Source organism: Seriola aureovittata, chromosome 5 (assembly GCF_021018895.1).
Source record: "Seriola aureovittata isolate HTS-2021-v1 ecotype China chromosome 5, ASM2101889v1, whole genome shotgun sequence".
Taxonomy (NCBI): domain Eukaryota; kingdom Metazoa; phylum Chordata; class Actinopteri; order Carangiformes; family Carangidae; genus Seriola; species Seriola aureovittata.
In genome coordinates this window covers 4,528,449-4,545,218 of record NC_079368.1, presented here as the reverse complement: position 1 = coordinate 4,545,218, position 16,770 = coordinate 4,528,449, and the positions used below count along the sequence as shown (strand labels likewise).

The window sequence follows — 16,770 nt, the reverse complement described above, 5'->3', positions numbered from 1 at the left end:
TCTTCCAAAGATTTCCTTCTTGTATTTCCAAAACATTGTCATCATTTGAAATGATTTTACTGTCAAGACACCTTCAAGCCTTGGAAGATGGCCCCTCTTGTGTAGTTCTTCCCAAGGACTCCTTCAATCTGACCTGAAAGGTTTTTTGGAGGTTTTTCCTGCCCACATGAGGGAGGTGTCAAATCAGTTTCTATTTTTTTTTCTTATTTGGTTTTTTAAATTTTAGGTTTCCTTTCTGTTCTTTGATTGTCAAGACACCTTCACGCCCTGGAAGAAGGCACCTCTTGTGTATTTTTTGCCAAGGATTTCTCCAACCTCACCTGAAGAGGTTGTTGTGAAGATATCCTTGTACACTAGAAGGTGTCAAAAAGATTGATTTATTTTACTCCTTTTACTGTTCATATCAACATCATTTCCCTTTTTGTTATTGCCAAGACGCCCTGGAACTTTGTGACATTGCCGCACTTAACTATGTTTTCCAAAGATTTCCTTCTTGTTTTTGTAAAATATTTTCATCATTTGAAATGATTTTACTGTCAAGACACCTTGAAGCTTTGGACGATGGCCCCTCTTGTGTAGTTCTTCCCAAGAATGACTCCATTATGACTTTAAAGTCTTTCTGGAGGTTTTTCTTGCTCACATGAGGGAGGTGTCAAGTCAGTTTCCAAATTTTTTAATTATTATTTTATTTAAAAGTAATGTTTTATTTACATTTCATTGACTTTCAAGTCAGTTTCGAGTTTTTTTCTCATTTTATTTTTTAAAATGTTAGGTTTCCTTTCTGTTTTTTGATTGTCAAGACACCTTCACGCCTTGGAAGAAGGCACCTCTTGTGTGTTTTTTGCCAAGGATTTCTCCAACCTCACCTGAAGAGGTTGTTGTGAAGATATCCTTGTACACTAGAAGGTGTCATATAAGTTCTTTATTTTCTTTATTTTATTGTTCATATCAACATCATTGCCTTTTGGTTATTATCAAGACGCCCTGGAGCTTCATGACATTGCTGTACGTGAGTATGTCTTCCAAAGATTTCCTTCTTGTATTTCCAAAACATTGTCATCATTTGAAATGATTTTACTGTCAAGACACCTTCAAGCCTTGGAAGATGGCCCCTCTTGTGTAGTTCTTCCCAAGGACTCCTTCAATCTGACCTGAAAGGTTTTTTGGAGGTTTTTCCTGCCCACATGAGGGAGGTGTCAAATCAGTTTCTATTTTTTTTTCTTATTTGGTTTTTTAAATTTTAGGTTTCCTTTCTGTTCTTTGATTGTCAAGACACCTTCACGCCCTGGAAGAAGGCACCTCTTGTGTATTTTTTGCCAAGGATTTCTCCAACCTCACCTGAAGAGGTTGTTGTGAAGATATCCTTGTACACTAGAAGGTGTCAAAAAGATTGATTTATTTTACTCCTTTTACTGTTCATATCAACATCATTTCCCTTTTTGTTATTGCCAAGACGCCCTGGAACTTTGTGACATTGCCGCACTTAACTATGTTTTCCAAAGATTTCCTTCTTGTTTTTGTAAAATATTTTCATCATTTGAAATGATTTTACTGTCAAGACACCTTGAAGCTTTGGACGATGGCCCCTCTTGTGTAGTTCTTCCCAAGAATGACTCCATTATGACTTTAAAATCTTTCTGGAGGTTTTTCTTGCTCACATGAGGGAGGTGTCAAGTCAGTTTCCAAATTTTTTAATTATTATTTTATTTAAAAGTAATGTTTTATTTACATTTCATTGACTTTCAAGTCAGTTTCGAGTTTTTTTCTCATTTAATTTTTTAAAATGTTAGGTTTCCTTTCTGTTTTTTGATTGTCAAGACACCTTCACGCCTTGGAAGAAGGCACCTCTTGTGTAGTTCTTCCCAAGGACTCCTTCAATCTGACCTGAAAGGTTTTTTGGAGGTTTTTCCTGCCCACATGAGGGAGGTGTCAAATCAGTTTCTATTTTTTTTTCTTATTTTGTTTTTTAAAATGTTAGGTTTCCTTTCTGTTCTTTGATTGTCAAGACACCTTCACGCCTTGGAAGAAGGCACCTCTTGTGTAGTTCTTCCCAAGGACTCCTCCAATCTGACCTGAAGGGTTTTCTGGAGGTTTTTCCTGCCCACATGAGGGAGGTGTCAAGTCAGTTTCCACATTTTTTAATTATTATTTTATTTAAAAGTAATATTTTATTTACATTTCATTGACTGTCAAGTCAGTTTCCAGTTTTTTTCTCATTTAATTTTTTAAAATGTTAGGTTTCCTTTCTGTTCTTTGATTGTCAAGACACCTTCAAGCCTTGGAAGATGGCCCCTCTTGTGTAGTTCTTCCCAAGAATGACTCCATTATGACTTTAAAGTCTTTCTGGAGGTTTTTCTTGCTCACACGAGGGAGGTGTCAAGTCAGTTTCCAGTTTTTTTCTCATTTAATTTTTTAAAATGTTAGGTTTCCTTTCTGTTTTTTGATTGTCAAGACACCTTCACGCCTGGAAGAAGGCACCTCTTGTGTAGTTCTTCCCAAGAATGACTCCATTATGACTTTAAAATCTTTCTGGAGGTTTTTCCTGCCCACATGAGGGAGGTGTCAAATCAGTTTCTATTTTTTTTTCTTATTTGGTTTTTTAAATTTTAGGTTTCCTTTCTGTTCTTTGATTGTCAAGACACCTTCACGCCTGGAAGAAGGCACCTCTTGTGTGTTTTTTGCCAAGGATTTCTCCAACCTCACCTGAAGAGGTTGTTGTGAAGATATCCTTGTACACTAGAAGGTGTCAAAAAGATTGATTTATTTTACTCCTTTTACTGTTCATATCAACATCATTGCCTTTTGGTTATCATCAAGACGCCCTGGAGCTTCATGACATTGCTGTACGTGAGTATGTCTTCCAAAGATTTCCTTCTTGTATTTCCAAAACATTGTCATCATTTGAAATGATTTTACTGTCAAGACACCTTGAAGCTTTGGACGATGGCCCCTCTTGTGTAGTTCTTCCCAAGGACTCCTCCAATCTGACCTGAAAGGTTTTTTGGAGGTTTTTCCTGCCCATATGAGGGAGGTGTCAAATCAGTTTCTATTTTTTTTTCTTATTTTGTTTTTTAAAATGTTAGGTTTCCTTTCTGTTCTTTGATTGTCAAGACACCTTCACGCCTTGGAAGAAGGCACCTCTTGTGTATTTTTTGCCAAGGATTTCTCCAACCTCACCTGAAGAGGTTGTTGTGAAGATATCCTTGTACACTAGAAGGTGTCAAAAAGATTGATTTATTTTACTCCTTTTACTGTTCATATCAACATCATTTCCCTTTTTGTTATTGCCAAGACGCCCTGGAACTTTGGGACATTGCCGCACTTAACTATGTTTTCCAAAGATTTCCTTCTTGTTTTTGTAAAATATTTTCATCATTTGAAATGATTTTACTGTCAAGACACCTTGAAGCTTTGGACGATGGCCCCTCTTGTGTAGTTCTTCCCAAGAATGACTCCATTATGACTTTAAAGTCTTTCTGGAGGTTTTTCTTGCTCACACGAGGGAGGTGTCAAGTCAGTTTCCAAATTTTTTAATTTTGATTTCATTTAAAAGTAACATTTTATTTACATTTCATTGACTTCAAGTCAGTTTCCAGTTTTTCTCTTATTTCATTTTTTAAAATGTTAGGTTTCCTTTCTGTTCTTTGATTGTCAAGACACCTTCACGCCTTGGAAGAAGGCACCTCTTGTGTATTTTTTGCCAAGGATTTCTCCAACCTCACCTGAAGAGGTTGTTGTGAAGATATCCTTGTACACTAGAAGGTGTCATATAAGTTCTTTATTTTCTTTATTTTATTGTTCATATCAACATCATTGCCTTTTGGTTATCATCAAGACGCCCTGGAGCTTCATGACATTGCTGTATGTGAGTATTTCTTCCAAAGATTTCCTTCTTGTATTTCCAAAACATTGTCATCATTTGAAATGATTTTACTGTCAAGACACCTTCAAGCCTTGGAAGATGGCCCCTCTTGTGTAGTTCTTCCCAAGGACTCCTTCAATCTGACCTGAAAGGTTTTCTCGAGGTTTTGCCTGCCCACATGAGGGAGGTGTCAAGTCAGTTTCCACATTTTTTAATTATTATTTTATTTAAAAGTAATATTTTATTTACATTTCATTGACTGTCAAGTCAGTTTCCAGTTTTTTTCTCATTTTATCTTTTAAAATATTAGGTTTTTTTTTTCTTTGATTGTCAAGACACTTTGAAAGTGTGTACTGGAAGTATGAGTGAAATAACATTACATCACAACATTAATTGTTATTTTTAATACTATTATTATTATCATCATTATTGTGTTTAGTTCCATTCTTTTTTAAAGGAGCGTTTGCAGTAAGTACTTGTGTTTGTCAAGTAGTGGCGCTAATGCAAAAAAATCTACCGGCTAAATTCAACAGTAGAAGAAGACGCAGAGCACAACTCACGCTTTGTGTCTTCATCCTGTTTGTGATTTTGTTGTGGATTTGTCTTCGTTACCAGCAGCAGCAGCAGCGCTGTTTCTAAATATGCCGATTGGTATTCAGCATATTTATGTTTATCGAGGTGTGTAATTGCTCTTATTTGTGCTAATTTTTAAGTCTGAGCTGAAATGTTAAGCGTGGAGTCGTTGCAAGTTGCTGAGGAGGAGGTGGTTGAATCCAGCTCCAATAAACTCGGTGACATTTACACTTTAGTGGCTAAAGGCTGTTTGCCCCAGACGATGAATCCTTTACGAAAGAAGAATCTCAAAAGATACGCCCAGAAGTTTATCGTTGACGGTAAGAGTTATATTAAAACTTGAATTTACTAGTGGCAAACACTGAGTATGCATTGCTATCCTCGAGCTCTACTGTCTATTGACATGACGTACTTCGATTCACAAAACTGCCAATTTAAACTTCCCTGGGTTGTCAGAAAGTGTGAACCTTCTAGGACATAACAAAAGATATTTTATGAATCTGACTGAGTCGGTAGAAAATTCGGCTCATTGACTTAGTGGCTCACCATAACCAGTACTCTGTATCAGTTAACTCTCAACTTCTAAAACTAGCTATTGGTGCTAACTAAGTTATATTGCTTAGGGGAAAGAGTTATGGCAAAAACATCTAAACTACTTTTAAAAGTTTACATTTTCAGGAGATACGTTGTGTTCGGTAAATTGAGTATATGCCGAATTGAAGAATGAACCTCAAATGCTTCCAGCAACTCCAAAGTTATATTCAATCAAATATCCAGCTTTTCATATAAACACGACTACGTTAAGTACAAATATTTTTCAACTGAGCATGGTGTCATGTTCTTTCTGTATGCCTGGAGTCGCTCTCTTACACATTTGTCTGCATTCAGTAGTAGTCTTCTGTCTGGGGGTTTTTAAACCTTGCTTACACTGTCAATAATTGTCAAATATCTCACACATCCCCTTCATTCATATTTTTATTCAAGAGGGCAAGTTGTACTATGTGGGACCCAAGAAAGAGGAGAAGAGGGAGGTGGTGATTGAGGCTGAGAGGAAGAGGCAGATTTTTCTTGACTGCCACTTCAACGACATCGGCCATCACCTGGGCCAAAAGAAGACTGTCCACAGAATCCAGAGCAAGTACTACTGGCTTGGGATCATCAAGGATGTAGTGGATTGGGTACTTAAATCTTTGTTTGGCTCAGTTAATATCACAGGGTACTACACTGATAATATGATAACTGTTTCCTGCCTGTTCCAGATTAAAGTGTGTGAGACCTGTCAGAACACAGAGAGGAATAAAAACCTGGCAAGGACGGTTCGGCCTATAAAAGTGGACACACCTTGGGATATTGTTGGGATTGACATTATAGGTTTTTGCCTCAATTAAATCAACATATAACATTTTTCTGTTTTTTAATTTATTTCCTTAGTTTCACACCTGTTTTGTTTTTCTCTTCCCCAACAGGACCATTTCCAGAGACACAGCAAGGCAACACTCATGTTACAGTCCTCATCGATTACCTCAGTAAATGGCCAGAAGCATTTCCAGTGCAAAAGACAGATGCTTTCTCTGTTGCAAGATGCATTTCCAAATGTATATACAGGTAAAATACATAAAACCTTGAATAGTCACTGGGGTTGAAATGAGATCTAAATCTAGGCCACTACTTGTAGTTTAATGCATGTTGATATCCTCAGTTTTAAGATATTTTTAACCTGAAATTGCACTAAATCTGTTCTCTGCTGAATTAGGTTTGGTGCCCCTAAAACAATAGTGTGCATGCAGAATGCTGACTTCTGTGATGAGGTGAGCTGTGAATCACAAAGTTCATTTGAAATAAACCGATCAGAGATTGTGGTACTGCTGTGGGTCAGTTTTGTCAGTGCATATACGGATGTTTTCCAGGTTACGAAGCTGCTGTGCGACAGGTGGAGCATCGTGCAGAAGGTGTCTCCTCTGGATCAACCTCAGCTCAACCCGCTCCACGACTGCACGAGTCCTTTACTGAAGGAAGCTGTTGTGCAGATGGTAACAGAGAAGCAGGCGGAATGGGACGACTTTCTGGACCCTGTGCTGTTTTTGTTCAGGACGTCCACCAACCCTACGACCAAGTTCACCCCTTACTCCCTCATGTTCAACAGGAAAGCTAATTTACCTAATGAGGTAAGACTGAGGGAAGAAGCCTAACTAAGCGTGTTGGTGTCTGCTTATTACATGTCCCTTCCTGTCCTCTAGACTACACTGAGCCTGCTGAATTATGACGAACAAGAGCAGGATATGTATTCCACAAAGGAGGAGGCCTCTACATATATGACAATAATGCAAGAGCAACAGAACTCCATTAAGCAGCTGGTAATTCACATTAATTTATTTTATCTCATGAATGAAAATAATGCAGGTGTTGGAGTTCGTTCTTTGTTTGATTTTCACATGTGCGCAACCTTACATACATGCAAAACTGAGGAACGATGTTTCTCACTGCTGCGTCTTTAAAGGTCACTTGAGATGGCGTTAAGTCTGTCTTAAGACAATAGTCACATGACCTTATACTAGGGCTGGGCAGCTTTAACAGTTTTTGTTCCCTCTGTGACTGGCCACAGTTGATAGTAAACTTACATTCAACCAAGCTTGCTGTTGCATTGTTTATGTTTTCATGTGCCCCAGACGTGGTGCTTGGCATGTATCGTAACATGTTGGACATGATGTCTTCATGGTGACGTTTGTGTTGACTGTTGTGCACAGTCATGTGTATTACATGACAGAAACCTGATTCTTACACCTTTCTGTCACAGAAACCTCAGGTGTAAGAAAATATTAATTATTTAGGATACAGAGTCAACACTAGTATTACCCATGTGTCATTCAACAGCAAACCTGTGGACAGAATAATCACAAATAGATACATTTATCTGCTTTGATTTGTTAACTCATTACATAACTGTTATTTAACATATGGTAGATATGGAGGGAAATGATTCGGCTCAGATTTTTTGTATTGTTCTTTTAACATCCCTTCTGTTTTGTGCCTAAATATGTGTTTCACTTCCAGGTGCTAGCCAATATGAATGCAGCGTACAAACAAGAGAAGAAGAAGAACGCCAAACGCAGGGCACATAACATGCCCTCAATGACCTTTAAAATTGCAGACCCTCTGTTCGGTGCTGGAGACTCGCCCTCACCCAAAAAACTGAAAGAGAGTTTATATTTGTCTTTTCCTGTTGACACGGTGCTTTCCACTGAGCAAAACAGCGCCGAAGACATAAAGACTGAGTTAGCATATCACTTACCTGAGTCTGACGTCCACTGAGAGGAACAGTTTGAAAATACTGGAGAGTAGAGATCCCATCAGAGCACGACTGCATGTCATCATGAGCTGCCTGAAGTCTTGGACCGAAGATGGAAATCCTGATGAATGTGATGATGAGTGCTACTACAGTTGAAGACACTGCGGGTTGATGTGTCACTTGTAGATGAATCTCACACTTAGAAACAGAATTCGCTGGCCAAAGAACCGGAAGGAAGCGTTGACCCTAAAGAATTGTTGAGCTTTTTCCTCCCAATTCCCAACAAAAAAGTGTTTCCCATGAAAATGATGTGAACTTAATTGTTTTCACTTTGTCGTACAACATGTTCTTACACTGCAGTGCTTTAAAATAAAGGTATTGTTTTATTTGTGAAGCCTTGGTGTATAGCCATTACATGACAGGAAATTAGATATTGCTTGTGAGCGTTCGTTACTGTTAAAATTAGATTTAAAAAGCTGAAAACATGGCATTTTATAATCTCATAAGGTTGTGGTATTAAATGTATTAGCAAATAGTTGCCTATTAACACATTCAGGATAACAGAGAGCAATATTAGAATTCATTTGGAGTCATGTTTTTATCCACTTGATGAAGGTAAGTCCTATATTCACTTTTCTTTCAGCTCTGGTTTGGTCTCCATCTCCCAAGAAAAATGTGTCTCTAGCTGCCAAATGCTCCACCGTGTGTAGCCACTAACTGCCTGTTGTTTGGGGCAGGACACGTTGTGAAAATTGAGTCTACTGATGATGAAAACAAAACAGCTGTCTGCTGCTGCTGGAAAAAATGCTGATAGGAGCAGTGAGAGTGAAGGCAATGAAGGGAAATTTATTTGCATAGCACATTATCATACACAGGTCATTCAGTGTGCTTAACAGAAATTAAAAGAAACATAACAATAGAATAAAAAGCACCATAGGAAAACAGTATGAAAACAGAAATTATAAATTAGATCTAATGAATATATAATATGAACCAAAACAGTGAAGTTGCGGCAGTGAAACCAAAATGAACCTAAAGACACTATACACACTTTATTCTGGTGTTTCATTGAGATTTCACAAAACATCACTTTCACAAAAAAAACTTTCTCCCATCAAAGAGAGAAGGGTCGTTGGTTTGTGTGATGCCTGAATGTTCTTATAATACATTATTATAAGTTCTTATAATACATCCATGATCATGCCTGATGCTCTTAAACGCGCTACAATTCCTGGTGAGAGGGGCTACACAACACGTTCACTTCCGCAACAACTGCTGTGCGTCAGAAAGCAAAGGTAGGTCAAAAGCAAAGAGGTATCATTCTGACTCCTTTATAAATTAAAACCACTGCGGAGTGAGCTCTCCGTTTCTAAAGGGTAAACCTGTGTGGCAGTTTGAATGTGTTTGGAGCTCGCTAACTTTAATTCACTTCTTTTTTCATGTAACAAGAAGTGATTTATTTGAAGTTTAATTTTGAAAATATTAGTTCACTATATATATTAGTACTACTATTGATTATGTGAAAACGGGGGGGGGGGGCTTTTATAATATGACTGACTTCACTGATGCATAGGTCATTTCATCACGGATACATCAGATTTATGACAGTTAGGATACGTATTGTACGAAGCAGTAAGCGTGTGTGTGTGTTTATGCCAGTTTGTAGTTCCTGTCAAGTGGGAGTCCTCTGTTGTGTAGACGATCTTTGAAACCGGCGTCCACCTCGCTAGTGTCACTTCATTCTCTTAAACCTACTTTGCTCGTTTTGAGTAAAGTAGCATGTAGCAAGTGTAGGCTACTATTTACGATGTTGTGTACTTTACTATGCATATAGAAAAACTATAGTAAATCGGTTAAGGTTCCTGTGGACACCTGGCTGGACCTTCAGGGATTAAATAACATGGACGCATTTGTAACCTGACGCAACACAATTCACTGCCTGCTAATGGCTAACTTATACATGCAGCCAGTAATGTAGTAGAACATGTGCCAGACTGAGAGCAATGTTACAACCTTACAGGGCAATTATTTATAGCGTAGTTACAGCTTAAATTAAGCTTGTTGTATCATACTACCTCATATTCCTCTTGTTACGAGCCGCAGAGGACCGGAAGCAAATTCCTTCAAAATAACAGTAAGTGTGAAGAAGTCATTCAAATATTCCTATTTGGAATCATTTCTGCCAAATTCTGAGTGATCTTAAAATACCACATAATGATTCTGGCAGTATGTATTTATTATGTGTTTCGGAATGTATGGCCTCAATTAAATTTTGACCAGATGTCCTATATTTGAGTCTAGTTGCTAATCACCCTGAGTTTTATTTTGAAAAGGCAGTTTTTGTAGTTATCTGGGATATTATACCACTGATAGTACTTGTCATAACTCCCTGTAACTCTGCCTTGATAATCAGCATGGGCATCAAAGTAAGTGTGAGCTGCACTGTGTTGTTTGTCCTACTGGATATTGTCGTCAGCACTGTCCTATACACACATGGATCACACTTGATCATATTCAGAAAGGATGTCCTGGACTTTAACATCCTCCGGTCAGTGTTGGACCTCTGGGGGACTGTGCTGCTCCGAGCCTCCCTTCTGCTGGGAGCCTCCATAGGTGTATCATGGAACAAGGAGGACGGCCCACCAAGGGTCGTTACACTCACCACCCTCATTCTCCTCATCTGCCTGGTCATCATCACCTATGCCCTGGCCAAGCTGCTGATGCTGTCTGAAGTGGAGCCTCTGACAGACCAGCCCTGGCTCCTGAGCCTGATATGCTGGACTTGTGCCTCCTCTCTGGGAGTCATGCTGCTCTGGAGCCTGCTGGGGAAGCAGTCCGTCTCGGTGAGCACTCACGACAGCGGCACCAGCAGCACCAGCAACAGAGGCGGAGGAGACTCTGAAGACACTGAGAAGCTGGTGGGGACAGGTGGTGAGGAGGAGCGGGGTGTGGGGTGTGAGAGGAAGAAGCAGAAGGAGAAGGGAAACCAGGAGAAGGAGAAGACCAGCTCTGGGGCAACACTGGGACGTTTGCTAACCTTCTGCAAGAAGGATGGTGGACTGGTGTCTGTAGCCGTCCTCTTCCTCCTCATCTCTGCTGTGTGTGAGTGACCTCAACATCGTAATATAAACCTGTCCAGTCACAGTGTTTCCACCTGACTGTTACACAGGATTGCAACACTAATGCTCAATATCTCAACAGAGCCTTTTTATGGCAATTTAAGTACTGAGTCTGAAGGTTATGACTCATTCCTTATCACACAACACTTTAAAATTTGGCTTCATAGAAATGCAGTTACGTGCCAATGTTAATGTCAAAGTACAAGGCTCTTGGGTTCTTCATCTTCCACAACAGAAAAAAAGAAGAAATAACATTTGAGACTGGAACAGGAACTTTATAGCACCTTATTGAAGATACAGAGCCTTTTTGGATGCAGGGTTTTACATACTAACTCCTCTAAAAAGCTTCTAAACAGTGCTTGTCCATAAAGTGTAAACTGTCTGGCAAAAACACCTCACCTTCAAAATGCGTACCAGTATAAATTAAGACCCACTGAACAGGGGCAGCAGATAATGATTATTTTTATTATTGATTGATTGATTGATTGATTGACTGATTATTTTCTCAGTTAATCGTTTGGTCTATGAAATGTCAGAAATTAGACAAAGAAGAAGTGTGACTTTTTAAAAATCAATTGTTTTCTTCAGCTATTGGTCCAAAACCCAAAGATACTTAGTTTATTATCACGTAAGACGAAGAAAAGCAGCAAGTGCTTACACCTGAGAAACAACTACACTCTTAACCTAACTTTATTCCATTTCTGAAGTTAATTTGAAAACAAATATCTCATTGTTGTCCAAGAGTTCTCACTAAGCATCTTGCTTTTACTGATGACATTTAAGATAACTCATTATGTAGGAATAATCAATTCCAAACCCAGAAATATGTGAACATCTCTGAGAGTGCATCATGGTGTCTTTCTTCAGGTGAAGCCTTCATACCGTACTACTATGGGAAGGCCATAGACAGCATTGTGGTTCACAAGAGCATGGAGTACTTTGCGAAACCAGTCATTACAGTGGCAGTGCTGGCCTTAGCCAGGTGGGTGTTTGCACAATATACAATACAATATACAGGTTGTCTTCTGATTGTGAAATGTATGTGTGTCGTCACTGTAATCCCGGGTGGATTTTGAAAATGAAATGACTGGCATGAGAGGGATGTGTGTTATGTTTGTTTTATTTATTCTTCACGTGTCCTGTCCACAAACCAGAAAAATGTTTGACGACCTTTTCTTTCTCCTCAGTTCACTTGCAATGGGAGTGCGTGGAGGAGTCTTCACCATGACATTTGCTCGATTAAACCTTCGGCTCAGGAACCATCTCTTCAGAACGCTGATGAGGCAGGAAATTGCCTTTTTTGATGACAACCACACAGGTGACCTGGAAACGCTATTAATACATCCATCCATCTTTTGTTCCTTCATCTACTCAAGGGCCCTCTTTGACAATAGAGCTGTCCTCCTAATGCTACTACGTGCCTATATCACCCTGTAGGTGACATCATCTCACGTCTGTCAGCTGACACTACCCAAGTGAGTGATCTCATCTCCCAGAATGTCAACATCTTCCTGAGGAGCATCATCAAGGGTGCTGGCTTCTTCATCTTCATGTTTGGGATGTCCTGGAAGCTCACACTGGTGACCATCATGGGATTCCCTTTCATTGCCGTCGTCTCTACACTTTACGGACAATACTACAAGGTAAAGTAGTTTTGTTTTGTATCTGTACTGATGATTTATTTTGAAGATAAAACTGAGTAACATCTCTGTTTTAATGTTATTTTTACAGAAACTGACCAAAGAAGTGCAAACAACTCTTGCAGAGGCCAATAAAGTTGCAGAAGAAACCATTTCAGCCATGAGGACGGTGCGGAGCTTTGCCAACGAGTGTGGGGAGGCTGACTCCTACTATGCCAAACTCTTAGTCATGTTCCAGCTCAACAAAAAGCAAGCCCTGGCCTATGCTTGCTACATGTGGTCCAGTTGTGTAGGTATCAACAGTAAAGCTCTAAATCTGTTCTGTTTTTTTTTATTTTTATTGATAACTGTTTGTTACAGTACTTGTGTGTGTTTTTCAGATTTCAGAGCTCGCTCTGGAGGTTGCTATCCTCTACTATGGGGGTCACCTTGTGGTTACTGGTCAGATGAGCAGTGGTGCCTTGATATCTTTTTTCATATACATGCTTGAGCTGGGAGAATGTCTGGAGGTATGTTATCTGTTTCCTTTCTATCTTTTTATTACAAGTCTAAAAAAACAAGTACATGATGCTAATGCTCCTTTGTAATTCATCTTTCAGAGCATTGCGTCGGTGTACACAGGCCTCATGCAGGGTGTGGGAGCAGCTGAGAAGGTTTTTGAGTATCTAGACAGGGAACCCAAACACCGAGCTGATGGTACAGAGGTTCCAGACACATGTACCGGTCTGGTTGAATTTAAAGACATCACGTTTGCCTACCCGACACGCCCTGAGATTGATATCCTCAAGGTTTGTTCTGAGGGATCTTGCTGCTACACTGTGTTGAGAAACCCTGTATAACTAATACTCTATTCACAGCTGGTCAGTTTGGCTTTATGTTGCAGCTCGGGGTCAGTTTATATAAAATATTGGGCCAATACAAGCCTTTCATTTGAATTAAAAGTATTTTATGTAATTAATCTGTGTCTAAAAGCTACTTTACATTGTTATTCTGGGGAAACAGTTTTTTTTGTGATATTTGAACACGATCATGGTCATATTTACAGATCGAATTTTATGCAAATATTATCAGATATAAGTAACATAAATCCCAAATATCAGTAGCCCCTCCGGCCTTGAAACCCATTCTTCTTACTAGATAAAAAGATGTCTGATTTTCTAAGTTTGAAGAAAATCACTTCCTGAATCGGTTCCTTGTGTAGGGAGTGTCATTCACCCTGCGGCCAGGAGAGGTCACAGCCCTCGTAGGACCCTCAGGCAGTGGAAAGAGCTCCTGTGTGAGTCTGCTGGAAAACTTCTACCTTCCTCAACAAGGCCAAGTGCTGCTGGATGGAAAACCTGTTCACACCTTCCAGCACGACTACTTCCACTCCAAGGTCTGTATAAATCAATTTAACAGACATCGTTTCAGGGGTATGACAGGGTGTTCTTTTAAAGGAGGAGACTGATGTTGTTCTATATTTTTTCTTATTGTCAAAAAATCCCAGCAAAAGCCCAAAACCAACAAGGCCCTTTTTCATCTGTCAATACTTTACAGTTTCCCTACTCCGTCTGTGGCCCCAAGCCCATTTGTTCCTATCTTTAAAAATGTGTGACATACTCTATATACATTGTTTGTTTTTTTTAAGGCTAAGTAATTTCCTGAAACAGCTGGGTGCTGTAGTTTTAGCAAATCTTACTCAAACTGGAGTAAATGGTGCATGTGTGAGGGCCTATTTTCAGCTGCTGATTAATCCACATTGGGTGCTCCAGTGAGTATTTCCTACAGCAGGAGGGTGTGTGTGGGAGTGAGTCAAAATAAACTACAGTGCGTGTGTTCCTGATAATGAAGGAACATGTCACCCAGTTCAACAGTGCGGCTCACTGGTGTGTTGTAATAGGTTTTGGACAACAATGGAGCTTTATGGCACAGAGGAAGAAGATATATACGATATATAGGAATATGCTTAACTTGTTGGTTAATGTTTTTCACACAAAGTTTCATCCATTTGTTATTTTGTCTCTGCAGGTAGCTCTAGTGGGCCAAGAGCCTGTGCTCTTTGCCCGGACGGTCGAGGAAAACATCACCTATGGCCTGAGTGACGTCCCCATGGAGGCTGTGGTGCAGGCTGCCACCAAGGCTAACGCTCATGACTTTATCACCACCCTTCCCAAAGGCTATGAGACAAGTAATTATGTGATCTGTTAATATGCAAGTCACTGTATTAGTAATGGAAAAGGTATGTTATCAAGGACATCCAGTCAGTGATTAGCATAATAGAAACAAACACTAAGTAATATCAATATTGCACTGATTTACGTTTTTCTATACATACCTTGGACTGGTCTCCTGCGAGAGAGCTCACGGTTAGTTCAGGTTCAGTGGGATCTAGTCTCATCTAGTCAAGTTTCATCATAATCATTACTTTATTTTGAAAAGTACGCGTCTTGCATAAAAAAAGTTTTTACAGATATTTATTATTGACACATAAAAGCAGTTTTAATCCAAGAATATCATTATTATTAGTCACATCCCACTTATTCTGGTCCATATTCAAGTACAATTGAGTCTGGCTGGGAATTTATTCTCACTACGCTTATTTCTAGTCCTCTCTCCTCTGTCCACTAACCAAATAAAGACACACATGCCCCCAAAATGTAAAAGAGCCTAACAGTAAGTACATATTATTGTTTTCTGAAATTAAATACTACTAACTATTATGTATGTCACACCTTATTTTTCCCAGGTGTTGGAGAGAAGGGCACCCAGTTGTCAGGGGGACAGAAACAAAGGGTGGCCATAGCAAGAGCTCTCATCCGCAACCCACGTGTTCTTATCCTGGATGAGGCAACCAGCGCTCTGGATGCAGAAAGTGAGCACATTGTAAGTAAACTGCTACAATTACCAAAGCCAAGTGACATCTGCAGCACCTGTTAGATGTAGTGCAGTCCTGTAATATAGCCTGTAGTAAATACAACATTAGTGAATGATATAATGTTTCAGAGAGGTGTTGATTTATGTCTGACCATCCATTGCAGGTTCAGCAGGCTCTGAACAACATCCTACAGGAGCACACGGTGCTGGTGATCGCCCATCGGCTCAGCACAGTGGAGAAAGCAGACAACATCATCGTGATCGACAGGGGACGTGTGGCTGAACAGGGCCCTCACAGTCAGCTGATGGCCAGTGGGGGGCTCTACTGCAAGCTGGTGCAGAGGCAGGTCCTGGGCATAGAGACGGGGGCGGAGGTCCTAAACCCATCAGAAAACCTCCCTTGGAAGTCTGACGGAGGGAATCAGCGGAGAAGACAAAGCAGCAGCGCCAGCGAGTCTGAGTGCAATGTTCGCTACTGAGAATCAGCAACAGCAGCTTGTTGAAATGGGAGTGGACTGCTGCTAAAACCCTATACTGTAGAAGCTATTTTATGCAGATTCTGTATCTTAGACAGAATATAGACCACAGAGCACTCAAAATGCTCCAGTGAAATCCAGAACCTTGATATATTTTAATGAGGAATTTGATGAAATGATCATGTCAGAATCAGTTCAGGTAAAGATCCGACGAACTGAGTAGCATAATTAAGTTATAATAGAGTCAAATGTATCAAAACATATCATATCAAGGCTGACCCTTGATTTGAGTTTGCCATTGGAGATAAAACTTGAATGAGTGGTCAATATGACTATTAACTGATTGATGTACTGTATACGATTGTGTGTGTTTTTACTTTTTAATACCTCATCATCACACTACAGACAGAACTTGTCTTATCTAAGTCTTCCACAGGGTTTGTTTTTGCTTTTGTATTGGTTTTGCTGTAGCAGGTGTGGAAATGCTTGGTTTTTCTTTTCCAGGTGGATAAATTATATTATTTGTAAGTAAGCAGCTTGGTGACTACAAAGAAAAGACAGGTGCCTTTGGCTGTGGAACTGAATGCACTATAAAGATTTATGATTGTCAGTGATAAAGAAAGAAAGCAATTAATGACACTACTTGTACATAATGTAACTGTATCAACCACTGTAAATGAACAATCTGTGTAATGAAGACTGTAAAAATACACTGCATGGAGTCTTTTATGGTTACAACAAACATGCTGGATTAATGCCATATGCTACATTCACTGTCTCCTTGTAAAACCCCACTTCAGCCAATGGAAACATGGGCATACTAGTAACTTTTAGTGACTTATTTATAATATTTTGGGTGACTCTTTGTCATTTGTATCAAATTCATGATGTTGGCGAAATGTAATTTTGCTGCAACTAAAGCTGAAACATTTATTTGATTAATTGATCAATTGAGAGAAAA

At 39.5% G+C, this 16,770-nt stretch overlaps 2 protein-coding genes across 2 annotated transcripts; both read left to right on the top strand.

The window, feature by feature from the left end:
• Nucleotides 1-4,389: 4,389 nt before the first annotated feature.
• zgc:113436 (uncharacterized protein LOC503528 homolog) lies at nucleotides 4,390-8,115 on the top strand. The gene is made up of 8 exons (XM_056376540.1): nucleotides 4,390-4,755; nucleotides 5,420-5,613; nucleotides 5,695-5,806; nucleotides 5,902-6,040; nucleotides 6,189-6,243; nucleotides 6,343-6,600; nucleotides 6,673-6,789; nucleotides 7,487-8,115. The coding sequence occupies exons 1-8, from the start codon at nucleotides 4,587-4,589 to the stop codon at nucleotides 7,742-7,744; spliced, it is 1,302 nt and encodes a 433-aa protein (XP_056232515.1). The 5' UTR covers nucleotides 4,390-4,586; the 3' UTR covers nucleotides 7,745-8,115.
• Nucleotides 8,116-9,265: 1,150 nt separating this feature from the next.
• abcb9 (ATP-binding cassette, sub-family B (MDR/TAP), member 9) lies at nucleotides 9,266-16,521 on the top strand. The gene is made up of 11 exons (XM_056375307.1): nucleotides 9,266-10,823; nucleotides 11,708-11,822; nucleotides 12,028-12,158; nucleotides 12,278-12,483; nucleotides 12,572-12,769; nucleotides 12,861-12,989; nucleotides 13,080-13,268; nucleotides 13,682-13,855; nucleotides 14,488-14,647; nucleotides 15,206-15,342; nucleotides 15,498-16,521. Exons 1-11 carry the CDS (start codon nucleotides 10,136-10,138, stop codon nucleotides 15,810-15,812), a joined length of 2,442 nt encoding a protein of 813 aa, XP_056231282.1. The 5' UTR covers nucleotides 9,266-10,135; the 3' UTR covers nucleotides 15,813-16,521.
• The last annotated feature ends 249 nt before the right edge of the window (nucleotides 16,522-16,770 follow it).

Coding starts and splice junctions, on each gene's coding strand:
- zgc:113436 (XM_056376540.1), top strand. CDS start 4,587: ATGTTAAGCGTGGAGTCGTTGCAAGTTGCTGAGGAGGAGGTGGTTGAA. Junction 6,244..6,342: donor ATGCTGACTTCTGTGATGAG/GTGAGCTGTGAA, acceptor GATGTTTTCCAG/GTTACGAAGCTGCTGTGCGA. Junction 6,790..7,486: donor AGAACTCCATTAAGCAGCTG/GTAATTCACATT, acceptor TTTCACTTCCAG/GTGCTAGCCAATATGAATGC.
- abcb9 (XM_056375307.1), top strand. CDS start 10,136: ATGGGCATCAAAGTAAGTGTGAGCTGCACTGTGTTGTTTGTCCTACTG. Junction 13,856..14,487: donor ACGACTACTTCCACTCCAAG/GTCTGTATAAAT, acceptor TTGTCTCTGCAG/GTAGCTCTAGTGGGCCAAGA. Junction 15,343..15,497: donor ATGCAGAAAGTGAGCACATT/GTAAGTAAACTG, acceptor CATCCATTGCAG/GTTCAGCAGGCTCTGAACAA.